This window comes from Chlamydomonas reinhardtii, chromosome 17, assembly GCF_000002595.2.
Source record: "Chlamydomonas reinhardtii strain CC-503 cw92 mt+ chromosome 17, whole genome shotgun sequence".
Lineage (NCBI taxonomy): Eukaryota > Viridiplantae > Chlorophyta > Chlorophyceae > Chlamydomonadales > Chlamydomonadaceae > Chlamydomonas > Chlamydomonas reinhardtii.
Window position 1 is genome coordinate 376,817 of NC_057020.1, and position 20,294 is coordinate 397,110.

At 67.1% G+C, this 20,294-nt stretch overlaps 3 protein-coding genes across 4 annotated transcripts in view; all 3 read left to right on the forward strand.

The window, feature by feature from the left end:
- The window catches only part of CHLRE_17g698683v5 (uncharacterized protein), a 3,772-nt gene extending 3,089 nt beyond the window's left edge, over positions 1 to 683 (forward strand). Inside the window, exon 4 of the mRNA XM_043071870.1 lies at positions 3 to 683. Coding sequence (XP_042914329.1) covers positions 3 to 53 — 51 coding nt within the window. The 3' untranslated portion in view covers positions 54 to 683. The remainder of the gene's footprint in view (positions 1 to 2) is intronic.
- Positions 684 to 1,161: 478 nt separating this feature from the next.
- CHLRE_17g698700v5 (uncharacterized protein) lies at positions 1,162 to 12,683 on the forward strand. 2 transcript variants are annotated; one of them, XM_043071871.1, is made up of 13 exons: positions 1,162 to 1,423; positions 1,872 to 2,008; positions 2,679 to 2,825; positions 3,609 to 3,698; positions 3,978 to 4,061; positions 4,589 to 5,262; positions 5,624 to 6,353; positions 6,562 to 8,655; positions 9,128 to 9,301; positions 9,692 to 9,733; positions 10,045 to 10,178; positions 10,427 to 10,529; positions 11,015 to 12,683. In XM_043071871.1, exons 1-13 carry the CDS (start codon positions 1,393 to 1,395, stop codon positions 11,078 to 11,080), a joined length of 4,506 nt encoding a protein of 1,501 aa, XP_042914331.1. In that variant the 5' UTR covers positions 1,162 to 1,392; the 3' UTR covers positions 11,081 to 12,683. The 2 variants fall into 2 exon arrangements, with proteins under 2 accessions (XP_042914331.1, XP_042914330.1); XM_043071872.1 differs by having other exon boundaries at positions 11,015 to 12,313.
- Positions 12,684 to 14,831: 2,148 nt separating this feature from the next.
- On the forward strand, positions 14,832 to 20,294 carry CHLRE_17g698750v5 (uncharacterized protein). The gene is made up of 8 exons (XM_043071873.1): positions 14,832 to 15,453; positions 15,627 to 15,947; positions 16,273 to 16,400; positions 16,649 to 16,835; positions 17,086 to 17,538; positions 17,979 to 18,420; positions 18,729 to 18,916; positions 19,569 to 20,294. Exons 1-8 carry the CDS (start codon positions 14,965 to 14,967, stop codon positions 20,055 to 20,057), a joined length of 2,697 nt encoding a protein of 898 aa, XP_042914332.1. The 5' UTR covers positions 14,832 to 14,964; the 3' UTR covers positions 20,058 to 20,294.

Below are 20,294 nucleotides of genomic sequence, written 5' to 3' on the forward strand. Positions count from 1 at the left end.
AGGGGGAGGGGGAGGGGGAGGGGGAGGCGGCGGAGGCACCGAGGCAGGGGTGACGGCGCCGGAGGGAACGCGGGCGCAGGTGTGGTGGCAGATGGCCTGGCGAGTGCGGACCTGTCAGCGTTGGTCCCGAAATGCAATTTTGTGAGCGAAGGTGAGAGTGAGGAGTGGTGTGTACATGACAGGACAGATAGCGGCATGTGGTGAGAATGTGGATATGTGGATGCAAATGCGAGCGTCGCAGACTGGCGGGGAGTGTGTGAGTGTGGTTGATGGCGCGGCGTGTGTGGATCCAGCTGTGATGGACCAGCGGCAGTGGATAGAGTCCTTGAGGAGGCGTGGAACACGAGGAACGACACGGTGGAGCAGGGAGGAGTGTCACTGAAATGCTTAAATGCTTGCTTGCGAATGCGAGTGCAGACGGCAGCGGAGGCTGTTGTTGCTTGCAAGCAGTGAACGCGGTCAGCAGAACGCACTGAGTGCACAGTGAACAGGAGTGATGCCGAGGCTGGAGTACTTGAGGAGCGGCAGGCCTCGGCCACTTGATGTTACCATTTAACTTTAGAGGAGGCGTGGACATGCACGAAGACTGTGAAGTCCAGAACGCGTGCTTTTATTGACGTGCGTTGCGGAACTAATGCATACACAGACCAGAGCGGAATGCGGAGTGGGCTTCTCCAGGCTTGTCCCGCGGGACACGGGTGCCGGGGTGCGGCCTCCAGGCTCCAAGCCTCCAAGCACCCTGGCTCACATCTGCCCTGGCTCCTCCGGCGCGGGGGGGGGGTGCATCTTCGGGAAGCGGTCACAAGCGGAACCCTATGCAGCCCACACACGGGAAAGATTGGGCGTCTGCAAAGGTACGTTCTGGCCGCGTGGGGCTGACTACAGTCCCCGCATCCCGGGGGAGGGAGGGGTTAGGGGGACAGCCCTCTCCAAATGGGGACTTGGGGGTAATAGGGAATTGGGGGTCCCTGGATGCCGTTGGCGAGAGCGCGATTCGGGCCCTTCTCGCTAGAGGTGGCGGCCTTCCCCTGCAAAACTCAATGAAACACGAGCCCTCCCGCCCTCCCTCTTCACTCTTCAGGCTGGATGACTCGGGGGACCCCGCCCTGGTGGCCCTTACTAAGTCTACTTTTTCTTGCTATGCCAGTCAGGACACCGAAAACGGAAACGTTGCTAGCCGCTTCGGCAACCATAATTTGTACTGCGAGTTGCGGAACTCAACACCATCGCGATTGCAGGCGGCAAGGAGCCAAGGACGACTAAGCCGACCCATGTTAATTATAATATTTGAGAATGCACTGGAGCATGACAAACGCCAGATGAAATGGCCCGACGCAGAACTTGAGTTTGAAGTCGCAACACCTTTACAGTTTGAGTGGAGCGATCGCAGCCATGTGGACCTACCAGCCCGTGGTTAACGTCGGTAAGATGGTTCAAAAGCTGGCAATCGGTGATGTTGCAACGCGGGCCACGGCCGTGTCGGGGAATGGAATGCACCATTTCCGTGGAGCTCTCATGCCCAGCACTTCATTTACCATAGAAGTATACCCTTGATATGGTCGTGTGTAGAAGCCGGATGGGCTCAGGTTGGATCGTGGTCGGGGTGGGGCATCGTGCGAACCCCGACACGATTCTCGTCACGAGCGTGCCCGCAGCAGCTGCACACGGCTCAGGCCAAGCTTTCGTGTAGCCCTGCGGAGGCTTGTCAAGGGCTCGGCCGCTGCCTAAGTGGGCGGCGGCGGCGGTGGTCAAACCCGAACAGACGGCGGCTGTCGGTTGGCCCCACGAAAAGAAGAACCCCACACCACCTTTCTTCCACTCCCCCTCTCCCCCTGTCCTGCCCCCCCCCCCCCACACACACGCGCGCGCAGGCGTGCAGGTGCTGGTGCTGATGGCGCTGGGCTGGACGTTCGCCCGGTTCCGCTGGCTCCAGCAGTCGGCCTTCCTGCCGCCCATCAACTACCTCATCCTGCACCTCGCGCTGCCCGCCTTCAACATCTACCTCATGGTGTGTGTGTGTGTGTGTGTGTGTGTGTGTGTGTGTGTGTGTGTGTGTGTGTGTGTGTGTGTGTGTGTGTGTTTGTGTGCGTCTGTGTGTGTAGAGGGGAGGGGAGGGCGGACTGGGGTGTGTGCTGGCTGGGGTGTGGTGGCCGTGGGGGGGGACCTGGGGACGTGTGTGGTGATGGTGGTGGTGGCGGGGGGGAGAGGAATGCCGGAGGAGCCGGTGTCCGCCGCTGGGGCCGTGGGTGTGCCGGTGCTGAGGCGGCACCCGGAGCCCCAACACCCGGAGCCGCCTGCCCCTCCCTCCCGCGTCACGGCTCCCTGACAAGGCGGTGGAGGACCTGACATATTCGTTTGGGCTCCTGGGCACCTGACCGGTGCTGACACGGGTGGTGCCAGCCCAGCCCCCCCTCCACCCTCCACCCTCCTCCCCTCCACCCTCCTCCCCGCCCCCAGCCCCCCCTCCACCCTCCACCCTCCTCCCCGCCCCCAGCCCCCCTCCATCCTCCTCCCCGCCCCGCCCTGTCTCCGACTATGCCTTGATGGTAATGGTAGAAACGACCCCCCACACCCCACGCCCCAACACCCCACGCCCCAACACCCCATGCCCCAACACCCCACGCCCCCCAACACCCCACACGCCCCAACACCCCCCCCCACACACACACACCCCGCAGGGCATCAAGCTGGACCTGCAGGACGCGTACGCCTGGCGCTCCTTCGCCGCCTTCCTGCTGTGGGTGTCCGCCGTACAGGCCGGCACGCTGCTGTACTGCTGGCGCTGCTGCGGGGGAGACGCGGGGGAGGCGGCGGTGGTCAACATGGTGGGTGGGGGCGTGGTGCCGGAGGGGGTGGAGGAGGGGTGGAGGGGTGAAGGGGGGGAGGGGCGGAGGGGGGGGTTGCGGGAGGGGAGGGGAGGGACCAAAGACCTGGGTAACCGAAGGTTGTTGCGTGTCCGCGACCCAGAACAAGGGGCGTGAGGGGCGTGGGGTTTGGTGCAGGGGCCTGCAGGCTGCGGTGTCCAAAGGCTCACGAGGGGAAGGTGGGGGGACATGAGGGGGCCGCAGAGGCACACAAGGGGAGTGGGCCCACGAGTGGACGGCAGAGGCACACGGGGGGAGGCGGCACGGGGGCAGGGGGGCGTGGAGCCTGCGGCGCGGGCAGGCAGCACAGGCCCGTCGGGGGGCCACACGTGCAGCCGCCGCAGGGCCGGGGCGCGGGGTGGGGTCGGGGGTGGGGTGGGGCCGGGGGTGGGGTCGGGGGCCTGCCCGTGCCCCAGCCCCCGGTGCACTGCGGCCATCCAGGACCTCGTGCGGGGCGAGGGGCTCACGCGCCGGGGTCAGGAGGAGTGGGAGTGGGAGTGGCTGGTGGGCTCGTGGCCCGGGCGTGCGGCCGCGGCGCAGCGGCAGCACAGCGGCAGCAGTGGGGGCGTGTCGGGGTGGCGGGGTGGGTCCTCAAAGGGAAGGCCCGAGGGGAAGGCGCAAGGGGAACCGACATGTGGGGCTGGGGACTGTAACGGGCGCACACACCACCACCCCCCCGCCCCACGCCCGCCCCCATTCGCCTCTCCCGTTCCTTCCCCGCCCCCCCGGCCCCCCCGCCCCCAGGTCCTGCTGATGGACAACTTCGGCATTGCGGGCCTGCTCACCCTCAACGCCACACTGGGAACCAAGTGGGGCACGCTGTCCATGCTCATGGTGGGGTGGGTGGGGAGGCGGGAGGTGGAGGTGGAGGTGGAGGTGGGGGGTGGAGCTGTGGGGATGTGGGGGTATCGGGGTGGAGGTGCAGGTGGAGTATCGGGTTGGAGCCTTGGAGGTGTAGGTGGGGGTATGGGGTTGAAGGTGTGGGGTTGTGGTTGGATGTGGGAGGTTGTAGGTGGGGGGAAGCATAAGTGCGCGGTCGTGTGGCCGTATGGCAGCCGGGCGCGGACGCTGTGTTGACACCCCTGCACACACCAACTCCTTACACTCACACAGGCCATGGGTTTCTTCCTCACCATCTTCCCCTTCTCACTCACTGCCTTCGAGTGGGAGAAGTGGGCGGTGGCGCAGCACGTGCAGGTGGGGGCGCGGGGGGATAACGTTGGACCAATCCCGTAAGGAAACAGTCGCGCGGCAAGGAGAACTGCAGCTGCATAAGCGAGTCGTTGTACATCACCGTAGGTAGTCGGGCGGGCTTGGGCAGCGTAGCGGCAGGTGGAAGGAGCAGTCCAGAGCAGCTCCGAAGTCATGTCAGCAGTGCGAGCCGCGCGCGGACCCCGTCGCCCAACTAGCTGCAAGGTTATACTAACCTAATCACCTGTACGCGAACAAGGAGCGGGCGCGGGGGGAGTGTGTGTGTGTTTGTATGTGTTTGTTGATATGTGTGTGTGTGTGTACGAATGTGCAGGTTGGGCGGGCGTTTCGTGCCCGTGGTGTGCATGTGTGAGGTGGCGAGCTGCGGCTAGACGCGGTGCTGCTGCCCACCCTGCCACCTACCCCCTCCCCTCCCCCAACGTGCACCCCTACGCCTGCTTTTTACTTCGCTGCACTTCTCTGTACCAATCTTTGCACCCCCCACCTCCCACACACACCTCACCTCGCAACAGGCGGCCGCGGCGGCGGCGGCTGTGGACATCGAGGCCGCAGCCAACACCGCAGTGGCGGCGGAGCGGGCACACAACCTGCGGGAGGGGGAGGCAGGGGAGGCGGCGGCGGCGGCGGCGGCCGTTGAGGCCTCGGCGGCAGCCGCCCGTGCCGCGTCAGGGGATGGCGCAGACCCCCTGGGTGGCGGCTGGGGCGGCGGCGGAGGGGAGGGCGCGGGGTCGGCGGCGGCGCCGCCGTCCGGCGCCGGGCCGCGCCCGGTACCGCAGCTGCCGTACAAGCAGCACGGCGGCGGTATGGTACAGGACGCGTACGGCACGGAGCTGTCGTTGTACGGCATGGACCAACCCAACCGCATGCGGGAGGCGGCGGCGGCGGACCGTAGCGGCGGCGGCGGCGCCGATGGCGGCGGCGGCAGCGGCGCCGCCAGCGCTGCGCATCACCAGGCAACGGGGTCGGGGTTTGAGCTCATGCCGCTGGCGGCGCCGATGGCGGCGGCGGCGCCGCCGCCGGAGCCAAGGGCAATGTCGCCGGCTCTGCAGGATGCGCTCGCAGCCGGCGCCGGCGGCGGCGGCGGCGGCGCTGCCGTCAACAGCAGCAGCGGCGGCGCGCTGCGAATTGCGATGACTGCGGACGGTGGCGACACGGCACATGTGTCGCACTTCCCGCATGAGAACCGGTGAGTGCGCCTGAGCCCGCTGGCGCTGGCGCTGGCGCTGGTGCGGGTGTTGGTGCGGGTGTTGGTGCGGGTGTTGGTGCGGGTATTGGTGCGGGTGTTGGTGCGGGTGTTGGTGTGCTGGTGCTGTGCGGTCGTGGGTCGGGTGGTGGTGGCGGCCTGAGGCTGGGTCGGCCCGGGCCCACGGGTGGGTTGGCCAGGGCTCATGGGGGGTGGCCACGAACAGCTGCCAGCAGCCAACACGGGACAGGGAAGTGCGACGAGACGCTGCGCTTTGGTGCGCCGTGCCCACACCAGGGCCCCTGCGGCTGCCCCTTTCCTGTTCGCGCCCGCCACCCACCACCCCACCCCACCTCTCATGCAGCTACTGCTGGTGGAGCAACGAGCCCTACCAACCGCACACGCCACACACACCCCGGCTGCACGCGGAGCACACGCCCTCAGACGCCGGCTTCGCAGCCGCCGCCGCCGCCGTCGCGGCCCTGCCTGGCGGCGGCGCTGGCGGCGGCGGCGGCGGCCTGGTCCGGGGCCTGCTCGCTCGCGGCCTCAGCCTGGGCCGCAAGCGCAACGCCGGCACCGCCGGTGCCGCCGCCGCCGCCGCCGCCACCGCCGCCGCAAATGGCGGCGGCTATGTCCCGCCGCGGGCGGTTGGCGGCGACTCGGACACCCTGCTGCACCCGCTCGCGAGCCACAGCGGCGCCGTCGTGTCGCCCTTCATGGCCTCCGCCGCCCTGGGCTTCCCGACTGACACGCCGCCGGTGCCGCAGGCGGCGCCGCCGCCAGGCGCTGGCGGCGGCGGCGGCGCCGCCGCCGCCGCCTCGCTGGTGGGCCCTGGGCCGTGGGGCCGCTCGCAGCCGCCGCCGAGCGGGCTGCTGACGCCGACTGCGGCGGCGGCGGCGGCGGCGCTGTCCGAGCAGCACGGCGGCGGCGTGTTGGCGGCGGTGATCGAGCGGCTGGCGGCGGCGGGCTCGGAAGCGCTGGCGCCGGCGCTGTGGTCTGACGGCAGCGGCTCGCGTGGGGCACCGCCGGCGGCGACGGCGGCGGCGGCGGCGGTCTCGACTTCGGCGGCTGGGCGCAAGCGCGTCAGTCTCAAGGTGGGGATGTGAGCAGCAGTGGCATAGGAAGTATGTGTTTGGGTGTTGCGATGCTGCCGTGTGCAGTTCCTTTTGTCGCTGCAGCCCAGCTCAGCACCACCGCGCGACCATGACGTTTGCGCCTGTTGTGTCTGGCCGCCGCCGCCGCCGTCATTCTGTGTGTACGGCACGCCGTGCCCGTGCCGCCCCTCTCCCACTCACCCCTCAGGATCTGGAGTACGCCCTCACACACCAGCTGTCGGGCGGTACGGCGGCCCAGCTGGCTCGCGTCAGTCGCACCTACACCGCCGCCGCCGCCGCCGCCACCTCCGCCGCCGCCAGTCCAGATGCCAACGTACGCCGCATGCTGCTGGCGGCGGCGGGCGCCGGCGGCGCCGGAGGCGGCGGTAGTCGCCCAGCCACACAGACCGGCGAGGCACCTGGCGGCGGCGGCGGCGCCGCCGCCGCCAGGCAGGGCAGTCAGATGCTGTCGGATTGGTCACGTGCCGCCAGCGATGCGTACGGCATCCAACTGCCCACTTCGACTAACGCCAATGCCAGCATGGCGCCGCCGCCGTCACGGCCGCCGCCGGCGCGTTCGCGAATGGCGCCGTCAACGTTTGCCGCCGGCGGCGGCGGCGCCGCCGCCGCCGCCTACGGCCGTGTCAGCACGCCGCAAACGGCGAGTGGTGGGCAACCGGACGACGACCGGTGTGTGATGCGGAGCCTGTTTGACGGCGCGCACCTGTCGCCGGCGCCCTCGGCCCCCGCCGCCACTGGCCTACTGCCGCCGCCGTCGCAGCTGCTACAGCCACAGCCGCAGGCCACGCCGGCGGTGTTGATGTCGCGGGGCTCTGTCACCTCCACCACCAGCCCCAGCCCCAGCCCGCCAAGCAACCTGCCACACTGGGTGTCAATGCCTCAGCAGCGGCAGCCGCCGCCGCCGCCGCAACAGCAGCAGCAGCACCAACAGCAAACGCAGCCGCACACGCTCGCGCCCGCCTTCGCGCACACGGCAGTGCCTGCCGCCGCCGCCGCCGCCGCCGCCGCCGCGCAGGAGCTAATGAGCCGTCAGGCGGCGGCCGTACCGCCGCCAGCTCCTGCCGTACAGGGATCTTCCGTACTCGCATCCATGTCGGAGGCGTCCCGTACGGAATCTCTGGCGGCGCAACCGTCTGACGTGGACGTAGCTTTTACCATTGGCGGCGGCGGTGGCGGCGGCGGTGGCGGCGGCGGCGGTGGCGGCGGCGGCGGCGGCGGCGGCGGTGGCGGCGGCGGCGGCGTGCCGCCAGCCGCCGCTGAGTCCATTTTCAGCTTCGGCCGCAGCGGCGCGGCGCGTAACGCCAGCTACGCCGCCGCAGCCGACGCCGTGTTTGGTCCCATCGCCGCCGCCGCTGGCCGCGGCGACATCCGCGCCACCGACGCACACTCTGACTCGCCACGCCTCCTCACCGGCGCTCCCGCCCCGCCCCAGATTCCGGCTTCGCTCAGCCACGCCGGCGGCGGCGCGGCGGCGCCGCCGGCTGGCGCGGGTGCATCGGCGGCGGCGGCGGCGGCGGCTGAGGCGGTGTCGGGCTCGGCGGCACGGCGGCGGCGCTACGGCTCCCAGCCGCCCTCCGCCGCACAACAGCCGCTCATGCCACGCAATGGGCCTGACTCCGCGGGTCCGCCTTCGGGCGCCAACAGCATTGGTCCGGGCGGTGGCGCTGGTGGCAGCGCCGCCGCCGCCGGCGCCCGTGCCCGCTGGGGCGGCGGACGGCGCACAGGCACAGGCACAGAGGCGGGCTCCGGCCCGGCATCGGCGCTGACGTCACGAGGCCCGGGCGGCGGCGGCGGCGGCGGCGTGCGGGGCCGAGACCTCATACTGGCGCTGGCGGCGGGCCTGGCGGCGGCTGACGACGCGCGGTCACGCAAGGGCCCGTACGGCGGCGGCGGCGGCGGCGACGCCACGCCGGGCGGCGCCGCCGGTGTGAGCCGTACGGCCTCGGGTCGCAGTGCGTTGCTGTCGCGGCTGACGACTGCGGCAGCGGGCCTGGGCGCTGTCGCCGCCCTGGATGATCGCGAGCGGGATCGGGATTATTATGAGGAGTTTGTTGACGGCTGGAGCGGCGGTAACTTGGGATTGATGCGTACAGAGGCTGGCAGCGTCCTGGACGGCGGCGGCGGTGGCGGCGGCGGCGGGGCAGACAGTGCGGCAGACAAGCGGCTGGTCCGGGAGGCGACGCAGGAGGCACTGGCGCGGCACGGGGGGGTGCTGGGGGCGGCGCGGGCGTTTGTGAGTGGCCACCCGCAGCTGTGGCACATCCTGTCCATACTGGCCAAGGTGCGGTGTGTGTAGGGTGGGGTGTGTGGGGTGGGGGCAAGATGGGGAACGGGGAAGGGGAAGGGGCGGGCCAGCTGTCCCCACGTGCACGACAACCCTCAACAACCCAACCCCAACTTCCAGTCAGTACTTGTGTGTGTGTGTGTGGGGGGGGGGGGGGTAAATGCCAGCCCAAACTAACCGAACCCAATGCAAAAGAGCCAGGAGGAGAGCGTGGCCTATGCTCTGACAACGGAGGGGGAGAGGGGGGTTGGACATGTGGGCTGGGTGGCAGGGCGTCGCAGGAGCTCTGCTAGGAGCCCACAGCAAGACACTCGACAGAGCCCCATTCCGAAGAGCACCGCGGGGGGGGGGATGCATGCGGCGCTGATGTAGCCTGGCACCTCCCGTGCATTGCCATTCGCCCCGCATGCCCACATCCGCCCTGACAAAACCCAAACCCGCAACAAACCCTGAAACCCCTCCCCCCCAGAACCCCATGATCTGGACCATGTTCCTGGCGCTCGCCATCAGCGTGTCGGGCCTGCGTGTGTGGCTGGACCCGGCTTCCGCCAGCTTCCTGCCCGAGCTGGGCTGGATCGCGGGCAGCCTGGCCTGGGTGAACGGGCTGGTTGTGCCGCTCAGCATCTTCAGCAACGGCACCTGGGTGCGTGCAGAGCTACGGGGGAGGAGGAGGGGCGGGGTCGGGAGGGAAGGGAGCGGGGAGGGGGGAGGAGGCGTGGGGGAAAGGAGTGGTGGGGTGAAGGAGCGAGGGTTTAAGGAGTGGGGGAAAGGAGGAAAAGGAGTGAGGAAGCGGTGGGGGCTAGGTGTGGTGGGGTTGGAGTGGGGCGGAGTGGGCGTGTCGGGAGCCAGCCGATGTGTTGTAGGGGAACGAGAACAGTTGTACACGTGTTCGACGACACTCTCAAAGCCCACGCGTCTGTCTTTGATGTACATGCCTTGACAGCGTTGCCGCGCTTTGTTTGTTGTCTGGTGCTGGTGTGTGGTAACGGGCGCTCCGCGGCCTGCCCCCCTGCCCCCCTGGCCCCCCATGCAGATGTACGGCAAGCGGCTTGTGGCGCCGGGGGAGGGGATCAAGGTGAGGGGGCTGGGGGGGCTTATGAGCCCAGCAAAGGAGCCCCATCATCGTTACAAAGCCCGGAGAACGGGAAGTGTGCTGTGGGCCCGGTGCTGCACTGCCATCCTGCCGCACTGCTGTACTGCCGCACTGCTGTACTGCCGGGGCCCCAACTGCTGCCGTGTGGGTTGCGACGTTCTGTCGGCGGGGTTGGGACTGGGGCTACGGCGTCGGGGAGCTAGACGGCATCACAGCCCCTGTCTACCTGCGCGTGCGCGCGCACACACACACACACACACACACACACACACACACACACGCACACGACGCAGATGCTGGTGCTGCTGCTGATCAAGGTGGGGCTGCTGCCGCTGCTGATGGTGGGCTGCGCGCTGGCTGTGGGGCTGGGGCCGCAGTACACGGCCAGTCTGACGCTGCTCACGCTGTGCCCCGCGGCGGCCACCAGGTGGGAGGAGAGGGGGAGGGGAGGGGAGGGGGAGGGGGGAGGGGAGGGGAGGGGGGAGGGGAGGGGAGGGGGGAGGGGAGGGGAGGGGGGAGGGGAGGGGAGGGGAGGGGAGGGGAGGGAGGGGAGGGGAGGGCCACGTACACGCACACAGCCACCTGATCCACCCCACCCCACTCCTCACCCTCGCCCCGTCTGTGCCTCTCCCCCCGTGCCTCTCCCCCCCTCCCACCCACCCCACGCACACACAGCTTCGTACTGGCCATGCAGTACGGGCGGGGTGTGGAGCTGGTGTCGCTGACCAATATCTTGGGCAACATATTTCTGTGCCCGCTCATCATCATCTGGCTCAAGGTAAAGGAGCTGCGGCCACGGCAACTGTGATGGCATGTGCCCTGCACTGCGGGACTCGGGGCGGGCGGGCGGGCGGGCGTGTGGGGGCGGATTGTGTCAATACCAGCCCAAAGTAAACGAAGCTAAGCTAAAGGAACGGCGGGTAGATAACAGTCTAAAAGGGGGGGGGGTAGGGGAAATTGAAGTGGAGGAGTGGTGTCTGAGGACGTGCCACGTTCGTCTGTCGGTCGGTCGACCGGACAAGTAGTCGGGGAGAGATACGAGATGGGTGTGCGCCGCGTCCGTCCCTGATTCGAACTTCAGCAGGACGGGTCGGCACTCGGCAGGGGGTTGCTCCGCGCGGCCCCCGCCGGACCCCACGCGTGTCGTGTCGTGTCGTCATACACTGCCTTGCATCCCGCGCTCGCCTGCCACCCACCTCCGCCCCCGCACCTCCCCCACGCCCCACCCCCATGCCCCACACCCCACACCCACCCCACCCGCAGGTGCTCACGGCCCTGGGTATCAACTACGTAATGCACGACGACATCGGCGCAGTCAGCGGCAAGTAGGAGAGCAAACGCAGGAGCGACGCACATTCATTGTGCGGGCCATTAATTTCAGCGCCCATCTTGACACCAGTGGTGCCTACGGCTTTGTGCTCAAAGGGCTGCCTCGGCGGCTGCGGGGCTGCGAGCAGGCGGAGGCGCTGTGTGTGTGTGTGTGTGTGTGTGTGTGTGTGTGTGTGTGTGTGTGTGTGTGTGTGTGTGTGTGTGCGTGTGTGTGTGTGTGTGTGTGTGTGTGTTGGCGAGGGTGGCAGCCGGCGGGATCGACCGCAGCGCCACGGAAACGACCGATGTGTTTGTGCACGGCCTTGGCATTAGCATGCTTGTTGGGGATCTGGCTCGGGGAGCAGCACGCTGTAGTATTGCAGTGGTTGCTGCAGGCGGTCGGGGGGGGGGTGCGGCAAGGCCACGCGGTGGAAAGGCAGGGGGCCAGGGTTTGACCGCCACGGGGGCGTGCGCCGGAAGGCAGAGGACAATGACACAGCGTCACAGGCATAGGCAGACTGCAGGAGCATTGGCTTGCATGTTAATCTTTTATCGCCCTTAAATGTAGTGCAACATGTCTTGTCGTTACTGAGTGGCGTGATTTCCGAGCGTGAAACTTGGCGTAACACTTATTCCCCGGCTGGGACATTCCCTGCGTACCGCGCGCTACTAGTGTTTATATTGGGCTAAGGATGAGTGCTTATTGTGGCGTATGGGTAGATGCGTGGCCTTGCCTTGATGTGTGGATGCATGTGCGCACGTGTGTGCTGTGTGGTGTGGAGCGGTAGTTTTTGTGTGTGCGTGGTCTCAGTCGCCCTCGGTGCAGCAACCACTGTCACTGTGACATGTGTGACATATGTACGCTGTTACGCGTTGGGCCCGTCATGCTATGGGAAGGCAAGGGGGACCGGGCAGGGAGGCACGAGTAGGCGAGTAGGCGGCATGGCGGAGACCGGCGAGGGGAGCACGTCGCGCCGCAGTGCGAGTGGGTCAGCGAAAGTGAAACCCGACTTATAGGGGCGACAGGGCTACGGTAATTCATGTATGTGTGTATTTTTGGAAAGCACGTGTCACGTGATTGGCGGCGAGTGACGTGACTAGTTTGTTAGCTGCGGGTTAGCACGGACTGTGCACCCCACCCAACCGGCCAAAGGCGGGGATGCCAAAGGCCCCCAACATAGAGGCGTGTGCTTAGTAGGCGCCCGCGTCAAGGTGGCTGGGTTGATAACGACCCGGGATCAGCCCTTTTCCTGCCTCCCTAAGGCAGCCACCTCCTTGTTGGAAAGCACAAGAGGGAGGTTTGTGTGCGCGTGCGCATGTGTGTGGCTACACAGCGGCAAAGTGGACGATGGGCGTAGCGCAGGCAGCGCAGGCAGCAGCAGGTTGGGCAAGTGTGGGCGCCCACAACGCCCTCCCCCCCCGGCGGGTGCCCGCCAAGGGTCCTGCTCTGCCTGCTGGCCTCCATGCACACACCGTACCGTACTGCATGCACGGCAGCCACGCGGGCTGCCGCACCCTGTGACCGCACGCCGGCATGGATGGACGGCGGGGGCTTGCGTGCTGGGCGCATGCGCGGTGCATGCGCTTGGTGGGCTGGTGTGTGTGGGTGTAAGGTGTGTACATGTACCACAATTGCGGCGGTCAAGAATCAGAGTAGGTTCCCTGTTTCGAGATGTTGTCCACACCTCTGTCCGGACTGCTACTGCCTGGGGGTGAGGCCGCTGTGCTCATTGGGTTGAGGTATGGGGTCGAGTGGGTGCATGGGTACTTACGCTGGTTGGCACAAAAGACTGCGGCTGGCCCGACGTTGCTGGTGGTCCATGTCAGCTTGGTAACAGCCGGGGTTGGCGGGCAGGTGGCTGCATAATCAAGCTTGACGAGCGTGCCATGTCGCCCTCCCTCCATGGTCGCCCGCCCTCCAGTTGCGCAGATGTCCAATGCAGTTTCATGAAAACCCAGCTGTTGGCACACTATCACAAACCAATTGCATATTTTGCTGAGGGAAAACATGTGAACTGTCAACGAACGGGCCGAATGTACGGCTCAATCCAGCCTGTTGCTCGCGGCGCATACTTAGTCCGCTCGCGGCTTGTAGTAACTTGTCTTTTGCACGCCTGTCTTTTGGGGTGGCAAAATGGCCTGCCGCGATGGCGGCAATTCTTTGACGTGCCCGGCAAGTCGCAGCTGCAGCGCGCGTGGACATGCTCGCTGACGGAGTTTTAAGCTCTCTAAGGTGAGTGAGGTCTAGTATAATCATTGAAACCTGCAAAGAGGCAGAGCAGCAGCGAACCTGGCGAACAGCAGCAGGCAGCAGTAGCGCACCGAGAGCCGCGATTTGTAGTTGTGCGCAGCATTTTGAGTGTCTACAGTGTTTTTCGTATGCTTTGTATAAGCGAACGCTGACGCTTCAACTCCGTGCAATTGCAGGCGAGATGTTCGCGGCAAGGAGATGAGCCGGGGCGTACATGTCTTCTCTTTCTCTTTGTTCTTTTCGGAGTCTTCTCTGTCGGTGGGTGCCCGGCGCATGGATTGATTTGGCCCGGGTGTCAAACCAGACACGACGTGCCAACGATTCCGGCTCTCTTTGTTTACCATTCTTACGGCGCATTGATTGTCTGCGCTGTGCGAGCGATTGATTCTTTTGGTGGGAAGTAAGCATGGCGTGGACTCGAAGGAAGGCGCAATAGGAAGGCGGGGGCGCAGGATGGCATGCGGAGTCAGGCGGAGTTGACACGGACCGCACGACCCCCCTGGCGCCGCCTGACACGGAGGTTCACCCAGTGGGCACATGCTATTGTGCGTTTGTGCGCAAGCAAATTCAAGGTAGTGTAGATGGTGTAGTAATCAAGGTTCTGGTCTGTTGACGAATTGCTGATTTCACTTGTCAATGGTTCGCTCCGCATGCACAGTCGAATGCGGTTGTAATTCCATGAGAGCTGCTTACCGCTGCGCCCAGAAGCAATTTCCGTCTAGCGCCACTTTCACTCCAAGCAAGAGGCTGTGTTCAGTGGGAACCCGGGAGTTCGTCCGAAGGCAGCGGGGTTCCCATGGGGGTGTCATACCGACCGGTCGGGTTGTGTTGTAGTAAGGCAGTCGGCAAAAGCCATGTTGCGCAGAGAACCAAATGTGGCGTATAACTACAGCGTTCCGCCCACATGTTTCGTCTTGTGGAGTGAGTTCAGTCGCCCCCTCGGGTAGTAGTCAACTATGCACAGGGGCATTGGCACAGGGTCATGACTAAGGCGCTTAATACCTTCCCTGCTTGATACCGTACCTCGTCTAGCGCAGCGTCCCCGCAGTGAACTGCCAGAAATCGAAACACTTGCGTCAACTCGCTTGTCCTTGCTCCATCCAGGCCCAAAACGCCATGTTCATGTAGTCCCCCTTCCCCCTCCCCAGGAGTCTTTCTATGTTTCTAAGTCACTTGGGATTGTTAAAAGAACACAGACAGAAAATTCGTGTCGTAAAACACGCCCCCTCCCCCCACGTTGCAGCCAATCGTCAGGGCACGCCTCGCGGCATGCGCTTGCCCCCTCGCGGACCGGAACCTACAAGGGCCTTTAAGCCCTGCTCCTGGCCTTGGACGACGATCTGATCCAATACATATAGCGGCGGCACTCAAGTCCGCTTGCCTGCATGGAGGACTGCAAGGCGGGTTGTATCCGCATCTGCAGGCAGGCAGGAGCCGGCACGAAGGAATGCATGCAGGAGGATGAGACCCGACTGTCTGGCCATCTGTGTCTACTGTATTGTATATTGTGTATAATATGTATTGTAGCAGCATAGCATCGCTCATTAAAACAGCCTATCGAGGATGTAGACGCAGGCATCGTCCCAGCCTGTTCTCTGAGGAGCACGCCCAAAAAGGCGCTTGTCATCCTTCTTCAACTTAAATAGACTAGAGCATGCGCGTTGCCAGCTCAGGAGGAGCTCGCGGAGCTGTCCCTGTGCTCGGCTCTGGCGCGGGGCCGCTCAGGCGCGCCACCTCGGTGCTCGCTCACGGCGCACTCGCTGGCGCCGAGCCAGCCCGCTCAGGCTTGGGACCGTGCACCCAGCCCTCTCCCATAAGCAGCCGCGGCTACAGCAACACCCTCAGCCTCCCGTACACCCCCAGCCGCACGCAGCGCCCCTCCCGCTCCACAGCTGCGATTTCCGCCGCCATCGGCGGCGGCAGCGGCAGCCGCCGCCGCGCGCTCATCCGCCGCCGGCCGCAGCCGCGCGGCTCGGCCCGGCGGCGGCGGCGGTACCGCGATGAGGCGGGCCTGATTCCGGATCTGGATCCGGACTCGCCGCGCTTTCCCGGCCGCCTGACGACCGAGGTGGGCTCCGCCAACGGGCCGCTGCAGGTGGCGGCGCTGCTGGCCGAGTATGGCACCCGCATGAGCGGGCCACAGGTGGGCAGGGCTGGGGGGGGATGTGTGTGTGTGTGTGTGTGTGTGTGTGTGTGTGTGTGTGTGTGTGTGTGTAGCGGGCGGCGTGTGTGTGCACACCAGTGCGCACCAGTGCGCCATATGGCGGGGAGCGCCCACGTGAACCTCTGCCTTGCACCGCGCCTCGCTGTACGCAGGTGGCACTGGCTCTGGGACGCCTCGCCGCCTTCGCCTCCTTCCAGGCCCTCACCCCCGAGCAGCGGGCAGCACACCGCCGCGCCGCGCGCCGCTGCTGCCTGCTGCTGCTACAGCCCGGCCTTGGCCCCGGCGGCGGCGGCAGTAGCACCGGTGGCCTGCCGGGACCGGCAGGGGGCTCAGGCGGCGCCGGTGGAGGTGTGGGAGGCGGCGGACCGCGGCCGCGGCTGTCCGAGTGTGAGCCGCTGTCGCTGGCTCGCGCCGCCTACGCGCTGGGGCGGCTGGGGCTGTACGACAGACAGCTGCTGGACCTGCTGGTGCAGGTGGGGGCGGGGGGGAGGGGGAGGGGTATTTGTGTGCGTGTGCGCTTGCTTGTGCGGGTGCGGGTGCGGGTGCAGGTGCGGGTGCCAAGTGAGGGGCAGGGCCAGCGACGGAGAGCAGGACGGGGAGCGGGGGCGCCCTCTGTCCAGGCAAGCACGACCTACCAGCACAGGCCACCCCGCATCAGTCCCCTCGCACACTCCGCAACTGTGCAACGCTGCGTCGTTCAGCACCGCCTCCTTCTACCTGATTGTGCCTGGACCCCCGCCTCAACCCCTCAAATCCCTTTCACATCCATTCACCCCCGCTCCCCACCCCTCGCTGCAGGAGTCCGGGTCCCGGCTGCATCTGTTCCCGGCGGACGCGCTGGCGGCGCTGCTGGGCGGCCTGACAGCGCTAGGGCACATGCCACCGGCGGACTGGTGGGGCAGGTTCAGCCTGGAGGTGTATGCGCGGTGAGAGATGGGGCGGGGAGGGTTGAGCGCGTGGGGGGGGAGAGGAGGGGAGGGGAGGAGAGGATGCGCGAGTTGTTGAGAGAAGCATGGGCGGGTGCACTGGCGTTGCGTAGTCGGCAGTCCCAGCACCACCACACACTCCCTCTGCCTGCTGTACCTCCCACATCATACCACCACCACCACCACCACCACCACCACCCGGCTTGGAATCGACTACACCCCCTCTCCCAAACCAAAACCGCATACAGGTTCGGCCTCTTCAACTGCCAGGAGTTGGCCGTACTGCTGTACGGCTGCGCCCGCCTGTCGTACACCCCCTCGCCCGCCTGGGCCGCCCGCTGCCTGGAGGCGTACCGGGCGGCGGCTGCTGCGCCGTACGCGCCGCCACTGCCGGCGGCTGGCGTCAAATTCGCATTCGCGCTTGCGTCGCTGCAGGTAACTCCGAATTGCTGGTGCCGGTGCAGTTGTTATGATGGGCCTCCTGCGGGCTCCCGTAGTGCCCTGATGACCTGCCCCTCGTCCTAACAATGCATCCCGCCGCACCACACAGCGGCGTTGGCCGTTTCCTTAGCCATTTCCTTGCCTGAGCTGCTCTTGCATTGCCCCTCTCCCCCCGCCCGTGCGTCCACCCCTTCCCCCCTTCCCTCCTCCCCCCTCCCCCCCCCCCACACACGCACACCCCCAGATCCGGCCCAGCTTCAACTGGCTGGCCGCCTTCCTGGCCCGCGCCCGCCCCCACCTGGACGCCCTGTCAGCCCGCGAGCTGGCCGTGCTGCTGTGGGCGATGTCGCGACTGCTGCTGCCGCCGCCGCCGCCGCCGCCGCCACCGACGACGACGACACCCGCACCGGCACTCACAGTCGCAGCGCCGCAACAACAGCAGCAGCAGCAACAGCAGGACGCGGCGGACGCCGCCAACATGCGCGAATCCTCCAACGCTGCTGGCAGCAGCACCACCAGCAGTAGCACCACCAGCAGCAGTAGCACCACCAGCACCTCCAGCAGTAGCACCGCCAGCTACCTGCCGCTGCTGGACCGGGTGTGGTTGGACGCCTGGTTGCGCTGCACGGCGCGGCGGCTGCCGGGCGCGAGTGCGGCGGCGCTGGTGCTGGCGGCGCAGGCGCTGGCGGTGCTGCAGGTGGGGAGGGATGTGCTGTGGATGTGGGTGTGGGTGTGTGGGTGTGTAGGTGGGGTTAGCAGTTCGTGGGGAACGGGGAGGGGGGCGCGCCAGTAGCAGGGTAGGTTTTGGAGGGCTGGTCTGGGCACTGGGCAACTGGGCAATGGGCATGCCGCACGACCCCATCCCCCGACCCCACCGTGCCCGCCGCTCTTGCCCAACAAACACACACACACACACACACACACACACACACACACACACACACACACACACACACACATGTGAGGGGGGTTCCAGGCTTTTTGCGGGTAAGTATGACTACCGGGGTCGACGCGGCTACAAGACGCTCGGTATCGGTAGGTATCCGTAAGTAACTCCGTCGCGCCGTCTGGGCGGGCTTCGTTTTGTTGTTTTCTTTTCAACACACACATACGCACCCTACACTCACGCGGCCGCAGGTGTACCCGCTGCCCTCCAAGTTCTCAGCGGCCCTGCTGGACCGACTGGCGGAGGTGCTGCCGCAGCAGCAGCAGCAGCAGCAGCAGCAGCAGCAGCAGCAGCAGCAGCAGCAGCAGCAGCAGCAGCAGCAGCAGCAGCAGCAGCAGCAGCAGCAGCAGCAGCAGCAGCAGCAGCAGCAGCAGCAGCAGCAGCCGCAGCAGCAGCCGGCAGAGGGGGCGCCGGGAGGGGGGCTGCAGGCGTCCAGTGCGGGCGGTGCCTTTGACGGGGCGCAGGGGCACCAGCATGAGGAGGAGGAGGGGGTGGAGGTGGAGGAGCAGTGGGGGCCGGAGGCGGCTGACGCGCGCGAGCGGCTGAGCGGTCCGGAGGTGGTGTCTGTGCTGTTGAGTCTGGTGGCGTTGAGGGTGCGGCCCGGGCCCGACTGGATGGAGGCGTGCCTGGCAGGTGGGTGCTTGGGACCGGGGGGCGGGGGGCAGGAGGGGGCCGGGGTCAGGGGGGGGCCAGGCCTTGGTGGGGAGGTGCTGGTGGATGGGTGGGTGGGTGCGTTGGCTGCCACGGAGTGTTCTTGGAAGCACTGGGCAATGGCACGGCATTTCTGGGGCGTGCGGTGCCGGGCTGGGCTGTCGGCCGCTATCACTCTTTCCGAAACTGGCTCGCACCACACCGCTTTGCCACTCCTCACCGCCATCCCAACACCCCACCTCCACCTCCCTCTCCCTCTCCGCCTCCACCTCCACCTTCACCCCGCACAGCGCTGCAGCCGCAGCTGCGCGCCCTGCCGCCGCCCATGCTCCTGGAGCTGTCCTGGGCGCTGGGCCGCCTGCGCTACCAGCCCGCGCGGCCCTGGCTGGCGGCGCTGCTGGCGGCGCTGGGGGCGGCGCGGGCCGCACTGAGCGCACAGCAGCTGGGGCTGCTGGCGTGGGCGCTGGCGGCGATGCAGGTGCGGCGGCGGGGGGGGGGGGTTACATTCATGATTAGTTGGGAAGTGGTAGACGGCAGACCATCTTGCGGAACATGAAGGGGGGGTTCGGGGGTGAGAGGGGTTAACTCTGAATCAATTCCGCGCGGAACCAGTCGCGCTGCAAGGAGAAACGGCAGCCGCATACGCGAGCTGTGTTACATCACCATAGGTAGTCGGGCGGGCTTGGGCAGTGTAGCGGCAGGTGGAAGGAGCAGTCCAGAGCAGCTCCAAAGCCATGTCAGCAGTGCGAGCCGCGCGCGGACCCCGTCGCCCAACTAGTTACAGATCTATACTAACATACTCACCTGAGCTCAAACGAAGAAGCGCCAGGTAGAAGCGTCCAGCAGCCGAGCGCGACGGACATGTGGGGGCTGGGGGTGTGTGACGGGTGGCGTGTGTGTGGCTGGCGGGTGGTGGAGGCTGGGACGGGGGCTGGGAGGGGGGCAGAGGTGGAGGCGGGGGTAGGAGCGGGTTGGCCCCCGCATGGTTGGCCCCCGCACGGCTGGCCTGCTGACTTGGTATTGGACTCGGCCCATGGCCCACCGGCGCACGCCTTGTGTGTTCTCCCTGCCGCCCCTGCCGCCCACCCCAGCACTCCCAACCGCTCCCCCACCCTCGTCGTCTGCTGCAGGTCAAGGCCGCGGGCGCGCTCCAGAACCTGATGTCGCCACACGAGGCCATGGTGCCCGACGCCACGGCGCAGGCGGCGGCGGCGGCGGCGGCGGCGGCGGCGGCGGCGGCGGCGGCACAGGTGGACTATGCGGCGGGGCCGGCGGCGGCTCGGGCTGTGGCTACGGCGCCTGCAGCTGCGGCGGCGGTGGCGCCTGGCGCTGACACAACGGGCGCAAGAGCGGCCGCGGCGCCTGCCGGGGGGAGAGGGCCCGCGCGCGCGCGTGAGAGCGGTGGCGGGCAACGCGGCGCAAGTCAGGATGCGGCGGGGGCGGGGGCGGGGGCGGATAGCGGGGGTGCGGGTGATGGCCAGGGCAGGGGTGCGGGCGGCGGCGAGGCGGGGCTTCAGGCCAAGCTTGTGGAGTTGATGGGGGGTGCCGAGGCGAGCCGTGCCAGTGACACGCGGCCCTCGCCGAGCGGTGTGGCGGGCCGCGCACGCAGGAGGCGGTAGATGCTGGGGTGCTGGCCGGTTGCAACTTGGGGAGGCACGGGGAGGGGTGGGAAACACTGGGAGAGCCGAGGACGGCGGGGGGGGTCACTGCAGTGGCCCCACGTGCGACAGGACGGCTGCATACAGCTGGATTCTGAGCGAGTGTAGCAGAACGCGGGTTTGGGTGATCAATGCGGCTAAGCATGCGGCAATGAGGCGAAGGTAGGGTGGGTGCAAGCGTTGTAAGTAAGGCCGCGT

Coding starts and splice junctions, on each gene's coding strand:
- CHLRE_17g698700v5 (XM_043071871.1), top strand. CDS start 1,393: ATGTGGACCTACCAGCCCGTGGTTAACGTCG. Junction 9,302..9,691: donor TCTTCAGCAACGGCACCTGG/GTGCGTGCAGAG, acceptor CCCCCCATGCAG/ATGTACGGCAAGCGGCTTGT. Junction 10,530..11,014: donor TCATCATCATCTGGCTCAAG/GTAAAGGAGCTG, acceptor CCCCACCCGCAG/GTGCTCACGGCCCTGGGTAT.
- CHLRE_17g698750v5 (XM_043071873.1), top strand. CDS start 14,965: ATGCGCGTTGCCAGCTCAGGAGGAGCTCGCGGAGCTGTCCCTGTGCTC. Junction 16,836..17,085: donor TCGCGCTTGCGTCGCTGCAG/GTAACTCCGAAT, acceptor GCACACCCCCAG/ATCCGGCCCAGCTTCAACTG. Junction 18,421..18,728: donor GATGGAGGCGTGCCTGGCAG/GTGGGTGCTTGG, acceptor CACCCCGCACAG/CGCTGCAGCCGCAGCTGCGC.